Below are 14,927 nucleotides of genomic sequence, written 5' to 3'. Positions count from 1 at the left end.
TTTGATCAAAACAATTGATGGAGATTTTCCAAGGTTGGAAGGAATTAATATTTGAAAATTATTAATTAAGTGGGCTTAACAAAATAACCGTTAATTTTCCATTTTGTTTCTGTCTTACACATAAGGAACGGTTTTCTTTATAGAAAAGAGGTTTTTTTCTTTTTAGAGCATTGACCCGCACACGCGCCCGTGCCCGTGTTAATCGTTTAGAAAGGAATCAATGAGTTCCGAATTTTTCCGCTTTACAAAATGAAGACTAATCGACAGGACAAAACGACCCGCAAATTACAAATCTCGTACAAAAGTTTCATTACAGGCAAATTTAATTCCATTGTGTATCGGATTCATTAAATTAGCGGCGAACCCGAATCGGGGAATCAATCGACAGCGCTGCAACGCTGCCGGGGCGTAGGTGGTGAGCATGCGCGCGGGCGTCGGATCGATGCGGGTCGCGGCCGCGGCGTTCAGTGGTCGCGCAGCCGCCTCGCCGTCCAGTGCACCATGCGTCCCCAGTGAGGCGGGAAATCGCCAAGCTGTATCTACGCGAGTACGCGGGCGAGGACGAGCGGCCGCCGTGCCGGGACGAGTGGCGGCGGCGCGAGGAGTGGCAGGGCGGCGGGCGCGCGCGCCTGCCGCAGGTGGACCGCAGCCCGTCGCGGCGCAGCCCCTACCAGCGCGATGACGAGCCCTCGCCCGCGCCCGACGAGCGCGGCCGCTCGGCGTCGGCCGGCGCGCACCACCGGCGCCCGCGCCCGCTGCGCTACCAGTCGCTGGAGCGCGACTACGAGCGCTCGTACGCGCCGCCGCCGCCGCCCGAAGACGACTACTACCGCCGCGAGCCACCACCGCTCTTTCTCGGCGAACTACAATCCCAGAACACCGACCTGCAACGCGAACTGGGCAACCTCAAGAAGGAGCTGGAGCTCACCAACCAGAAGCTCGGCTCCAGCATGCACAGTATAAAGACCTTCTGGAGCCCCGAGCTCAAAAAGGAGCGCGCGCTGCGTAAGGAGGAAAGCGCCAAGTTCAGCCTCATCAACGACCAACTCAAGATGCTCAACCAGGAAAATCAGGTCAGTTTGGCTCTTAAACTCCCACCGACACCTACCTATACCTATCTACTTTTACTTATGTCAAAGCGGACGTCCGCTCGGATGATGGATGCTGCCCTATTCTTTGTATAGGTACTGCAAAAACTCCCTAAACGCACTAAGAAAAAAATGAAAAGTTTACAGAGAACTTTCAATGAAATAGAACTTTTTAGGAAAGACCTATAGTAATTGACATGGCGAACAAAACCATAATTTGAAAGTAAGAGGTCTATTGAAAATTTCTGCGTTGACTTTATCGGCGATTATCACGTTACGATTGTGATACACCCTATTTCATTCTGTACCACATAATTTATACTTAATATCACGAATATCTACATAATAGCTATGACATTATCTCACAAATTCAACCGTTACGCTCTGACATCTGTGCAGTAACGCTCGCTGACATCAGTGCGCTCGTTTCTTCTGCGCATGGTCAGTCGATGTTCCACCACCATTCGTGACATTCCTTAGTGTAACGTCATCATGTTTGATGAATGAATTCCGTACGGCTTCAAAAATTACTTAACTCGACAGCATTACATTATACCTATAATATACAGGATGACCCGTAAAGATTTACAAGATTTCTAAAAGGTATTTCTACCCATGAATACGAACAATTTTACTATGAGCATCTTTAGGAACTTGCGGACATGATCAGCTGTTCCATTATATTAAACGATATAATAGGTGAGTAGATTAGCATTCTAGTGTAGAACATGATGATATACATATAGCGATTTCAAAGTAGTTCTCATAGCATAACAAAACATTCATCTTTATAGCAAGGATAAGAAGCAATTTTGAGAAGACTATTACCATCGCCGGAAGATGGTCACTGATTGGTCACATGGTTAATTTAATTCAATTATTTTGTCCATAAAAAGAAGAATAAATAGAAATCAATGACTCCGTCAAACAATAATCGTTTTTTTAAAATCAATTATAGTTACGTTTTAAACTGACTACGATAAAGTCAAAATGATGAGTAATGTATTGTAAATAGGTTTATAATAGGTTATTAAGGGTTTCCATAAATAAGTACGTAAAAACTGCAAGTGCAAAATAGTTAACAGTTAGATTATCCGCTTATCCTAAAGGGATTACCGGTTTACATACTTGATGTACATAAATATATACTTCACGCCCTTTTTCCATTGGTGTACATAGAAACGACAGCCTTCCACTGCTACGATCCTGACACACGTCTTTCGCCTCGTGGACGCCGCATAAGTGCTAGTGCTAGTCGGGTCCTCTTGAGTTCTGGTCCTTCTTTAGGACGTTCACAATTTGGTCATGGTTAGTTTGCCTTGGTCGGCCCTTACCAAGTTCCCCACTCACTCTCGCCTTATATATCTGTTTCGTAAATTTTCTTTCATTCATCTTCTCTGCATGTCCGAAACATCTAAGCATCTCTTTCTCTATCTATGTCACTACATCTTCACACCGCAACGCTCTGTTATTCCACTTTTCCGCAATTTGTCCACCAGAGTCACTCCAGCCATACTTCTAAAAGCCTCATTTCCACTGCGTTAATTCTACTTTCAAGTTCTTTCTTCTGCCAAACCCAATATTTACTACCATTTATTTCAATTTAAAAAAATCATAGCCCCGCACTAGGGAAACCCTGTGTGGCGGATGCCATGGATACACACATAGACAACCACAAATTATACCTAACTCACTAGATAAATAAACGTAGGCCATACAAATATTTCTCTCAGGAATCGAACCCGGGACCTCTGCGTGGCAGTCTAGCATCTCGTTATGTCACGTAGCCAGTTAAAATACCAAATCTATGCCCAGAAATAGTGCTTGTTAGGACTCACTACAAAATCTGATATTAAAAACTATAATGCGAAAGTTTTACATATCACAAACAAAGCAAAACAAACTTCGTTTCAAATTTTTTCCATAACGCAAATTCTTAACACCATATCGAGGTCAGTAATTAGACCGGGAAGGCGGTCGGCAATTGGTGTAAGAGCCATATGGCATAAAGTCAATAAACTTGTAAGGAATTACTCATACCGTAGTGTCATCTTCATAATAATTACGGATAGAATTACGTCTTTGTAAGTGTTGTGGATTTTGCAATACTGATTTACAAGAACAGTAGTAACCTAATTTGAAATTTACCATGAACTTTTCGGTGAAGGAAAATATCGTGATGAAACCTGCAAGTTGAAGAAGATTCCCAACTCTTGGATAACGCGTGAAGTTGCCGACCCGCATTGGAACAACGTGGCGGACTATGGTCTAAACTCTCGCCTGAGAGGAGACCCGTGTCAAGCAGTGGGACGTGTAAATGGGTTGATGATGTAATTCAAAAGCCTAAGTGATTTTTGTAATCTTTTGCAAATTTAGATGAAATAACAAATAATTACTTCCACACTGAGGGAAACATCGTGAACTGTGACAAGTATATATATAAAGTATATATAACATCAAGTGACGGCACGAACAAGTCGTGTGCCTGATGGTAAGCTACACGCCTGTCCATAACAGTTGCAGTGCCACTCAGAGCTTTAAATCGCAAAGATCTGAGGGGCACTGCCACTGCACCCGTCACTCTGAGACAAGTTGACAAGTTCCGTGTGCCAGTAATTTTACCAGCATCTTTACCCTCCAAAGCCGGAACGCAGTAATGCTAACATTACTGCTTGGCAGCAGAAATAGGTAAGTTGGCAGTACTTTCCTTGACGATCTCTTGCACAAGGAGCTCTACTGCTGCTGAGAAGTATACCAAAGAATTTGACTATTTACATTTTCACATAATATCTTTCACTCCGGATTGCATCAATGCTATTTTAATCTCGAAGCTTTAGTTGACAGTTTAAATGGGTCATTCTGATCTCATACTATACGATAAATTGAAGGAAATGATTATGAAAATGAATTGAAACAAACGGGAAATAAGTGTTTTATTTACTCGTAATTGTTATTTTAATAAATGACTGCTACATAATTAATGCCTACAGCGAAGTAATTCTTGTGTAGTCATTGCCAAAGGTAAGGTATGTTTAGCTGCCGATATCTTTTTTTAGGGTAATTTCGTTTTAGTTTGTCTGGTAACTTTTATTTCGGTGTTAATTATGTTATATATAGCTGGATATATCTATAGACCGATATATCGGTCCGTAATTGTGGTTTAAACCAGTCCACAAGCTGAGAAAAGTAAAGAAGTACATAATAATATTAATTCATTATCATATTCATTCATTATCATATCATATTCATTAAGTTCATGCATCACCAGCTAACAAGCTGAGAAAAATAAAGATCATAAAATAACAATAAGGAGGACGAAGTAGTATCTAATTACACACTCTCCACTTAGATACACGTTATACTGCATTTTCTTGATGTCGGTCCGTAATTGTGGTTCAAACCAAGTAACAAGCTGAGAAAAATAAACAGCATATAATAAGAATAAGGAGGACGAAGTAGTATCTTATTAAACACCCTCCACATAGATACACGTTATACTGCATTTTCTTGTTTCGCCCCGTAATTGTGGTTCAAACTAGCCTAGAGAAAAATAAAGATCATAATAATAAGAATGAGGAGGACGAAGTAGTATCTTATTACACACCCTCCACATACACACATCAAAAAAAGTTTGCGATCACTTCGAAAAACTGAAATCTTTTTTGTTACTGTAGATTATATTATGATTTTTTCTTCTTTTTATTTAGATTCTTTATTTAAAAATAAATTAGAACATAAAACAATGACCCCGTTCAATTGTTTTTTCATATAAAAAGGCTTTCAGTCCTAGCTTACGCTCATTCAGAAATCTGATTTAGTCAATTATAAGCGATTCAAGATATTTTTCGCGGAAAGTTGTGATTGAAAAAATGCCAAGAGGATTATCAGAGGTTTTACGAGCTAGAATAGTAACTTTGAGGGAAGAAGGATACATCACGAGAGTAATAGCACGCAGACTTGCTATATCCCAATCCTGTGTCGTGGCTACGTTGCAGAGGTATCACGGAATGGGGAATTTAGCTGACCGACCCCGCAGCGGTCGCCCAACTGTTTTGACAGCTGCCCAAAAGCGCTATATTAGATTGCTGGCAGCCCGTGATCCAACAATCAACGCCACTAAAATAAAAGCAGAAGTCAGGGCCGCCTCTGGGCTTGAAGTTAGCACGCAGATCGTTCGCAATTGCTTGCACCAGGCTGAATTACGAGCACGGAGGTCTTGGCGAGCTCCGCTCAATTCCCGGCAACGTCAACAACGAAGATTGCAGTGGGCTAGACTTCGGCAAAATGAAGAAGGTGAGGACGAAAACATTTGGCAAAACTGTCTCTTCGTTGACGAATCCCGAATCAGCACTCATCCAGATAACCGACGTGTCCGTGTCTGGAGAAGACCAGGCGACCGTGAAAGACAAAGAACTGCCACTGGAACAGTTTAGCAAGGCGGAGAATCGGTGTCCTTTTGGGGTCGCATTATGATTGGAGCTAGAACGCCTTTGATCCCGTATCGGGGCTTCATGACAGCAGACATGTACAAAGCAGTTGCTATTGATGATATCGTCAGACCATTCCGAGTAAACCATGGGCACCAATTTGTACTGGTCGATGATAATGCGCCCGCACATCGAGCTCAACGAGTCAATGCTGCTCTTCAAGAATACGATATCACACGATTAGACTGGCCTGCCGGCTCGTCCGACTTAAACCCAACAGAGCACGCGTGGGATGTTCTTAAACGAGCAGTATGGAACCGTGAGCCACGTCCCCAGACAGTTCCAGAGCTCAGGGAAGCCGCTATTGAAGAATGGGATAGGTTACCCCAGGAAATGCTGGATAACTTGATCCTCAGCATGCCCAGGAGGATCTTCGCATGTATTCGAGCCAGGGGAGGAGTTATTTTATATTGAATTCACACTTTTTAATAATAAATTGTTGTTTAAGTTTAATTAATCAGTCTTTTTCTTTCTATGAAATTTCTATCACTATTACATTATGATTAATGGCTCAATTTTTTTAAATAAATAATAAAAAATAGTTTTATATTTTAATTTCAAACAGGGTATTCCTATTTAAAGAAAGCATACAACATAGATTTTTTCTTGATAAAGTTAAATTTAAAGAATTATAGGAGCTTATGCTATTGATCGCAAACTTTTTTTGATGTGTGTAGATACACGTTATACTGCATTTTCTTGTTTCGCCCCGTAATTGTGGTTCAAACTGGCCTAGAGAAAAATAAAGATCATAATAATAAGAATAAGGAGGACGAAGTAGTATCTTATTACACACCCTCCACATAGATACACGTTATACTGCATTTTCTTGTTTCGCCCCGTAATTGTGGTTCAAACTAGCCTAGAGAAAAATAATGATCATAATAATAAGAATAAGGAGGACGAAGTAGTATCTTATTACGCACCCTCCACATAGATACACGCCATACTGCATTTACTTGATCTCGATCCGTAAGTGTGGTTCAAACCAGCCAACAGGCTGAGAAAGAACAAACTAATAATAATAACACAAACACTCATAGCCCCGTGCTAGGGAAACTCTGTAGCGCGGGTGCCATGGATACACACTTAGATAACCACAAATGACACCTTAACTCACAAGATAAATAAATGTAGGCCATACAAATATTTCTCCCGGCCCGGGAATCCAACCCGGGATGACCTCTGTGTGGCAGACCAGCAGCTTGATTTTGATTGCCTCTCCCGATCGGAAACTGCGTCTTTTCCGAGTCGAGACGCATTATTTCGATTCACAACTGGCCGATCGGAAACGTTTGACATTTCGAATGGGAACAATAGTTGATATAACTTACAAATTAGAAATAAATAGTAGGAACCGGGTTCAGCTTCTCGAATCAAAATGAGGCCGCAGCATGGTAACCGTTCCGACACGGAGGCTGTTAATCAGCGAGAAGTATTGCTACTGTACTTTTACAAACATAACTTAGAAATTAATGGGCACATGCCGCCTGGGGAACTCGAACGGTCGTCCTCACAATTGAGATACAACCGCTCTCCCACTGGGCTACTAGACTAGTTAAGTTATTGTTGGTCACTAAATTTATAGATCTGCCGCCCTTGACAAAGACTAATTGCGTTGTCGCTTATGCAGTGCATCTCACGTAACTACTAAATACCAGTCGAAATGCAGTTATTGCAACAGCAGCCTAACTACGGACTGTTAACGCAGATGATGTGCACCCAGCGAGTTCATGAAACATAAATAGCCCCGCACTAGGGAAAGCCCTGCGTCATGGACTCACACGCAGACAACCACAAATTACATCTAAAGTAAATAAATGTAGGCCTTACAAATATTTCTCCCGGCCCGGGAATCGACCCCGGGGTGACTTCTGTGTGGCAGATCAGCATGGTAACCATTCGACCGAGGCAGTTACAAACACATTATATTTATTTCAAATATACAATAATAAAAGTAGTAAATAATTGAAGATATGCGAGATTTTTTGCTTATCAAAACTTTTTAAATTCGTATAAATTACAAAATAATTTTGAAGTGATGAAGCACTATGTAAAATATGAATCACTACATTTGTTAATATAAATTTTTCTATACAAAATTTGTATTAATTTCTAGTAATTGAGAAATTAAATTCGCCAATTTTTCAATTATTATAATAAATTATTCATCAATTTTCATTTCAATGTTGGGCTCAAATATTCCTATTAATCTCATCAACTCTTTGTACGTCCATCCAGACTACTGTTGGATAATTTTCCGAAAAATTACAAATAGGGGAACGTTTTCCGGAAAAAATTAAATTGGAAAAATTAAAAAAAATATAATTTTTAAGGCTCATATTATGTTGTACCTACGTTTAGAAATATGTTTTGAAGTTTTATTTAGCGTGAATTATAAAATTATTAAATTAATAAACTTCTGTAGCTAAAACCCACTAACGAAGTCTAATGAAAAAACCAGATTTAAAATTATTTCGCAACAGCGAAAAAAGCCTTTTTAATTGCTACATCGTTTTTGTTCAGTAACTTCACCTTTTGACAGGGTGTCAACGTCAAATGTGGAAAATTAAAGGTCAAATATCTGGAAAAATATTTATATAACTGAAAAATATATTTTTTTCAAAATGGATTTTTTTTCCGTGACCCAAGATTAATCCGGACAGAGGTCTCCTCGGGAGCGTAGCTAGCATAGTATGTAGCGTAGTCCCGAAGCAGGTTCAAAAAGTTGCACGTTTCCCAAAAGTTGTGTATAGTCTTCAACATTTTAGTAGCAGTAGAGCTCCTTGTGAAAGAGCTCGTCCAGGGTAGTACTGCCAACTTACCTATTTCTGCTGCCAAGCAGTAATGTTAGCATTACTGTGTTTCGGTTTTGAAAGGTAAGGATGAAAGGATGAAATTACAGGCACGTGGGACTTGTCAACTTTATGTATCAGGGTGACGAACGCAGTGGCAGTGCTCCTCATCTTGCGATTTAAAGCTCTGAGTGGCATTGTAACTGTTATGGACAGGCGTGTAGATTACCATCAGGTGCACGACTTGTTCGTTCCGTCAGTTGATATTGTATAAAAAAATGCAGGGTTACTTGGTAATTAAAGTACTACAGTACATCTACACGAACCATCGACCAACCAATTGAGAAGTAACGGTTCTCCCACAGGGTTAAATCTATTGAACTTGCAAAATTTCTGAACACAGTATTTGATAGCTGATATGTGAAGGTCATCAACGCAATTGGTAAAATATGTAGCGCTCAATTTGACGGCGACCGTGTCTCCATAAATTAGCGCAGTACGTTTCATGGCGCCCATTTGTTTGCGTTACGTAAACCCAAATAGCTTGTTTTGACCGCTACACGTCGTTATATTTACACGCGTGTAAACGTTAATGGTTTGAAGATTTAAGACTTCAGTTACAATTTGTCTAAAGCGGGTATAAAACAATTTTCAAGTTATTATTGAATGGTACGATGTTTTACTACTATGATATTCATTTTTTCGTGAAATTGTTCCACTAGTTTATTATAATTATTAATAATAAAGATCGAATACTTAGAAAAAACTCCTTCAATCCTGCCGGATTCGAACCGACGTCTTCTAGCAAACAGTGTCTGATGCTATGCCAACTTAGCCACGGAACAAACCAGTGGACCTTCTTTTTTTTTAAAAGAACCGTGGATCCTACGAATTTTTCTATGTGCTTGTTGCAGTTCTTTGTTTCTGGTTTTTAACGACTTTTTATCGAGCGTCATCAATTAAAAAAAGGGCGATGGCCTGGTGGAAGAATTTTAGCTTCTCAATTGATAGGGTTCGAATCCCATTGTTTGTATGTATGTTTAGTAGCATCTTTTTTTTGTAATGTCAGCCAATTCTCATAAACACTCTCTGCCCGTGGAAAGTGGAGGGTTATACGGGCTCCTACTGATTGAAACTAGACGGTGTTTCTTCTCCTCACTATGAGTCATAGGGGCTCAATGTATTCGCACTTTTCGGCAACTCCGATGGCAAACGTTCCGGCCGAATGGAATCCGCTCTCGCTTTCCGGAGAGATATGTTATCTCCGCGTCACCTGTCATGATAGGTGGACATGGAACATGAACGCTGCCATCTCGGGCTCACCAGTGACGAACGACTCCCCTAAGACTACCACTCAAGGGCCCATGACACCCTGGAACACCGAAACGGGCGTGCAGTCGCCTCGCGAGGCTCCAAAGGGCGCCCCAACGTCAGCACCTTTGAGAAATTTTTGTTGTGGTTGTCTCCCACTTGGGCCGGCCAACGACCAACAAGAGCTCATGATGAGAAGTTAAGATCGTTGCACTGGCCCGGAATACTGCCGTTTCCCCGGATGAACCGTACCAAAGAGTGCCAGCAATTGGGCACAATTGGAGGTATCCTGGCCCTACTCGCTTAAGGCGTAAAAAAAACATCTTGATGAAAAGTACATGTCAAATAAGGTTCATAATCCTTTGAAAACGTATGACCTCCCCAAAACTATTAAACTTCCACAAATAGGCAATGTTATGATCTAGATCTAGACTATAATGCTAAATTGAATAATTAACGATGATGACTGTTATAAATAGGATAAACCTACACATTCAATTGACTTTGCACAGCAACGCTAGCACGGCTGGACGCGATTTACGAGAGCGAGATATTGCTATTATCGCGCTTCTAGTCGCTTCTCACGCAAGTCGTGCTAGCACTACAACTCCTAGCAAAAGAAGTCCGTTTTCTAACCAGGTTGTTGCGAAAGGCCAGCCATTGAAATAAAAAAATATTTTATTTTAAACAGGGAAGATGGTTTCTCCGTACCAAATGGCGGATTTGCAGTCTTGGTCGCCCTAGGCCCCAGGCCATGTAGTTAGTACCAGCCGCCCCTTTCTTATCGAAATTGATTCAGAAACTAGAACATTGATGTGATATATCTCTGTTAATTTACGGGGCGCACGCTAGTAGAGCGCCCAACCGGCAAGATTTGTTCCGACATCTTCAACATTTATCGTCATATTTCAGTTGTTTGTTTTGTCAGTAGTTTTTGAGTTTATCGCGATCAGACAGACAAAGACGCGGTAGTGATAATATGTAGCGATGTAGTGATTATACATTACATTATATAGATATGTAACATATCTGTATTTTATACATAAAATGTACAAAAGTGATATAGGAAGATTATTGTTACGCGATGCGGTGCAGTGCGGCCCGCCATAATGTGCGTGAGCCTTTAGAATAATTATGTACTTTGAGTTATTTCTTGTCATCATCTGGCCTCCCTAGGCCCGGGCCTACTGAGCGTTAAGGGAAATCCGCCACTGTCCGTACCACTAGTTAGGGATCCGTTATTTCCTCAAATGTCAAATCTCATGCGAATATAAGACTATACGTAGTATTTACTTTTTTATTTTATTTTAGAATTTCCATTTCATGTTCAATGTTACGTGCACCCAGTAAGTGCATAACAAATGATAATTCTTATAAGCTAAAATAAAAATTAATAATACAATTTTAATACAAGAACTAAAATTAATAATACACTACACTACTACAGTGCAGAATAGGGTTACCTGTTTTTTTTTTGGCTTATATCCAGTTTTTACGATTCGCTATTGACGTAAAGTTAATTATGCTATGATTACAAAAATTGATTATTATTCCATGCCGCCGCAAGGTTACCTATCAGGGACCTTACCATGAACTCTTGTTATGATTCAGTTTAGGACCTAAGATGAATCGTTGTGAGACAGCGCTACATGAAGTGTATATTACTATCCCGCTTTTTTGTCGTTACGAACCTATATTGAACTGTAATAAGAGTTCATGGTAAGGCCCCTGTAGTCCGTAATGACATTTTCCAGAAATAACGTTTGGTCGAAATTTCATAACCTCGAAAGTAATTTTGAGAGGAAAATGTTTTTTCTTTTAAACTTAACTTAATCTAACCTTTTTTTTGTTACCGTGAGGAAAATGCGTTACGCATTCACCGCCGCTGGGAGATGGCGGGGATATGTGGAACTCTCTCCTGGGGACTATGTCGGTCCCCAAGAGCATACCCACTAAAAATCTCACGATGTTCCTGCGCGCACCTGGCGCCGGAGTCGCGGGGTCCCTTTCAGATGCTTCCGCGACTCCGGTGGTGCCGGTCCGCCTTTCCACCACTACACCATCCCCCTTATTATGGGGGGTGACCTGCCGGAGGCCTGTGCAATGCAGGGGCAGAGTTTCCCAATCCTGCACCCTGCTGGCCTCCGCTGATGGGACGCAGGCGGTCGGCGAAGAGTCGTCGCGTGCGTCCTCTCCGCCGACGCCGAATGGGTCCGACAGGGCGCTGTCTTCGCGGACCCGCTCCGCTGTCCCATCACGTCCTCGCAGAAGGAGACCATCGCCTGTAATGACCTCTCACTTCCCAGCATAGCTCTAACTATGCTAGGCAGTGAGAAGTCTCGTCCCACCACGTCTACGAGATCCCGGCGCTGCTGGTTCCAGGTTGGGCACACCTCCAAGGTGTGCCTCGCCGAGTCTGTAGCAGCGCCGCACTCGTGAAACTCAACCTAACCTAATCGTTTCTTTCATTCAACATATCCTGAAAGAACAACTGTTTCGTTATAATTCGGTTTTCGGTGTAATGAAAATTCGAACATACGTTATTTCGGACAAAACAAAAATTTTCGAGTTTGTTATGATAGGTTACCCGCCGCAATGTAAATTGTGTCGAAAAGTTTTGCAAATTGTACAAATATACCTATTTCGTTTTGATTCTTTTTGTTATTTTTATATAGTGAAATATTATATAATAATAAATAACACCAGTATTGAATTTTCCAATGCGCCCCAGCTGCGCGGGGCTGCTTTATTTGCATCGTTAAAAGCTCAAGCGTTTTACAACTCGCTGGAGATCGATACAACGAACGGAGCATTGTAAACAGAATGACAAATGAAAAATCGTTTTTTTCATTATGCAGTAAGCTATGAGCAGTGAGCATTACATTTAAGCTTTTCATATAGACAGTTGTCACCAAAACTCAATAAATATGCATTTAAGAATAAAGTGTATTCCTACGCTGGAAAATGTAGTATAGTGTAGTAAAGGAAATGTAGTCCCGCTCGTCCCCAGAATACTTAAATTTAAAAATCATGCCAAGAGTTTCATTCACATAGAAGAACTAAACTAGACATATTAAAGCATATTTGCTGATCGAAAAATATATAAAGTCAGCCCACCAGAGTTTTTAACTTTTGATCATTAAAAATTTTTAGACTTTTTTTATTCATTAAAGATTTCGTAACTATCATAAACACTTGTATTATCCCATTATAGTCGCGCTCTGAGTTATGTATTCCCCACTAATAAAACTTGAGTTCCCTTGATTATGTAAGAGATTTATATAAAGATAAGAAAATTAATGACCATCAAAAGTATTTTGTTCTACGTTAGTAAAGACGTCAATCCACAATAGATTTTAATGCCAACTTTACACACTCAATGTAAGAATTGTAATTATATCAAAGAACCTTTCCCCAAGATTCTTAATAAATTAGAAATAGCATCGATTGAGACTAAATAAGTAATGGGATCGATTTTTTATTTTTTATTTTTTTACATTTAGGTACGTAGCATAAGTATAGAGGACCTTTTTTTAGACATCGAAAATTTATTTACTAATTACTAAATTAGTAACTTTATTCGATCATTTCGGTAAAGACTACTAAATCGAAAATCGAACTTAGGCTAGTGCAACTATCGATTTATTCGATATTTTTTTAGTAACAATCGCCCATCGCTATATGCAGTATTATGTAAGTACTCTCCGTGAAAGGTTGAAGAAGTAACAAGATCCTGTGTAGTAAAAAATTGTACTCTGTTTGTTCACGTTTACAGTTCATTATTCGTTAGCGAGCTCGTATCGTTAAGAAATAAATTTTCTTAGCAACAGAAGCGAATTATAACGACTTCAAATACAGTAGTAAAAATATAAGTATTCAATTCTCAAATAGTACAAGTTCCTTTTGAACGGAAATGGTTTAAAAGGAATTGTAACTCTTGAGTCGCTGTTGGAAACGGGTGAATTTCCGAGCATTTTTCGAGGAGTGTTTTCTGAATGAAGAAGTTTGGCCAAGTTTCGACTTTTCAAAACTCGTGGTAGTTTAATTTCGCAAATTTGTTATATAAGTCCCAGAAACATTATTCAATAGAGTTTATTTTTCCATTACCTCACGATGAGGTTGTAACTAAGGAAAAACTTCCATCTATTGATAGATTTTAAGGCTTTAATGCTTAATCACTTTATTATTAACACTAATTATACTTCACTTACCACGGTTTGAGTTCATTTAGTTTTCCCGATATTTCGGAACCGTTACACGCTCCATGGTCATGGGTTGACTGGTCAGAAATATCGGGAAAGTAAAAACCACGTGGTAAGAAACAACCTGTAACTAGTGATAATCATTCTATCTTTTTGACACTATATATCTTTTTTGACGGCTAGTTGCGCGCAGCCAGCCGCCCGCAACTAGCTAGAGCTGTTTTTCCACTAAGCAACAACCGCGAACCACCGCATCTGTAGCGGCTGCGAACGCGACTGGTCGCCCGTGACTGTATTCTACAAACAAATCAAACACAAAAAAAAATTGGTGAAATTACCGGCACATGGGACTTGTCAACTTATGTCAGCTTGACGGCGCAGTGGCAGTGCTCCTCAGATTTAAAGCTCTGAGTGGCACTGCAACTGTTATGGGCAGGCGTGTAGCAGGCGCACAACTCGTTCGTCCCGTCACTTCATATTATATGAAAAAACAAATGCAGTCAAACCAAACGGCCGCGTCTATTGGTATGGTATGGCGGCCCGCAACTAACCGCTTAGTAGAAAATTTATCTAAGAACTATTTTCCACTAAGCAACAACCGCGATACACCGCATCTGTAGCGGCTAGTTTTAATAGGGACTGCGAGCGCGACTGGTCGCCCGCGATTCTACACACAAATGCAGTCACGACGAATTCCAAGTCACGGCCGCGTCTGTTGGTATGTTTATGACTTATTTGAATAAAGGGAATCGCGCGCGGCCAGCTGTACGCAACTAGCCGCTTAGTAGAAAATTCGTGTAACAGCTATTTTCCATTAAGCAACAACCGCGAACCACCGTATCTGTAGCGGCTAGTTTTAATAGCGAATGCGAGCGTGAATGGTCGCCCGCACCTGTATTTTACACACAAATACAGTCGCGACGAATTCCGTGTCACAGCCGCGTCTATTGTTTATGTTACGCCTTATTTGGAATCGCGCGCAGCCAGCCCCCAACTACTAGACGGTTAGAGGAAAATTAGCCTTAATGTTGTTCTTAATGTTCG

At 40.6% G+C, this 14,927-nt stretch overlaps 1 protein-coding gene across 2 annotated transcripts in view; it reads left to right on the top strand.

Moving 5' to 3' along the window:
- Window positions 1–811: 811 nt before the first annotated feature.
- The window catches only part of LOC113227483 (plectin), a 102,647-nt gene continuing 88,531 nt past the window's right edge, over window positions 812–14,927 (top strand). For both annotated transcript variants that reach the window (XM_026460421.1, XM_026460420.1), the window contains exon 1: window positions 812–1,073. In XM_026460421.1, coding sequence (XP_026316206.1) covers window positions 951–1,073 — 123 coding nt within the window. In that variant the 5' untranslated portion in view covers window positions 812–950. The remainder of the gene's footprint in view (window positions 1,074–14,927) is intronic.

The sequence above is a fragment of the Hyposmocoma kahamanoa genome, unplaced genomic scaffold (assembly GCF_003589595.1).
Source record: "Hyposmocoma kahamanoa isolate Upper Pololo Valley unplaced genomic scaffold, ASM358959v1 210, whole genome shotgun sequence".
NCBI lineage: Eukaryota > Metazoa > Arthropoda > Insecta > Lepidoptera > Cosmopterigidae > Hyposmocoma > Hyposmocoma kahamanoa.
Note: the sequence above shows the minus strand (reverse complement) of the source record. Positions and strands in the feature narration are given on the sequence as shown.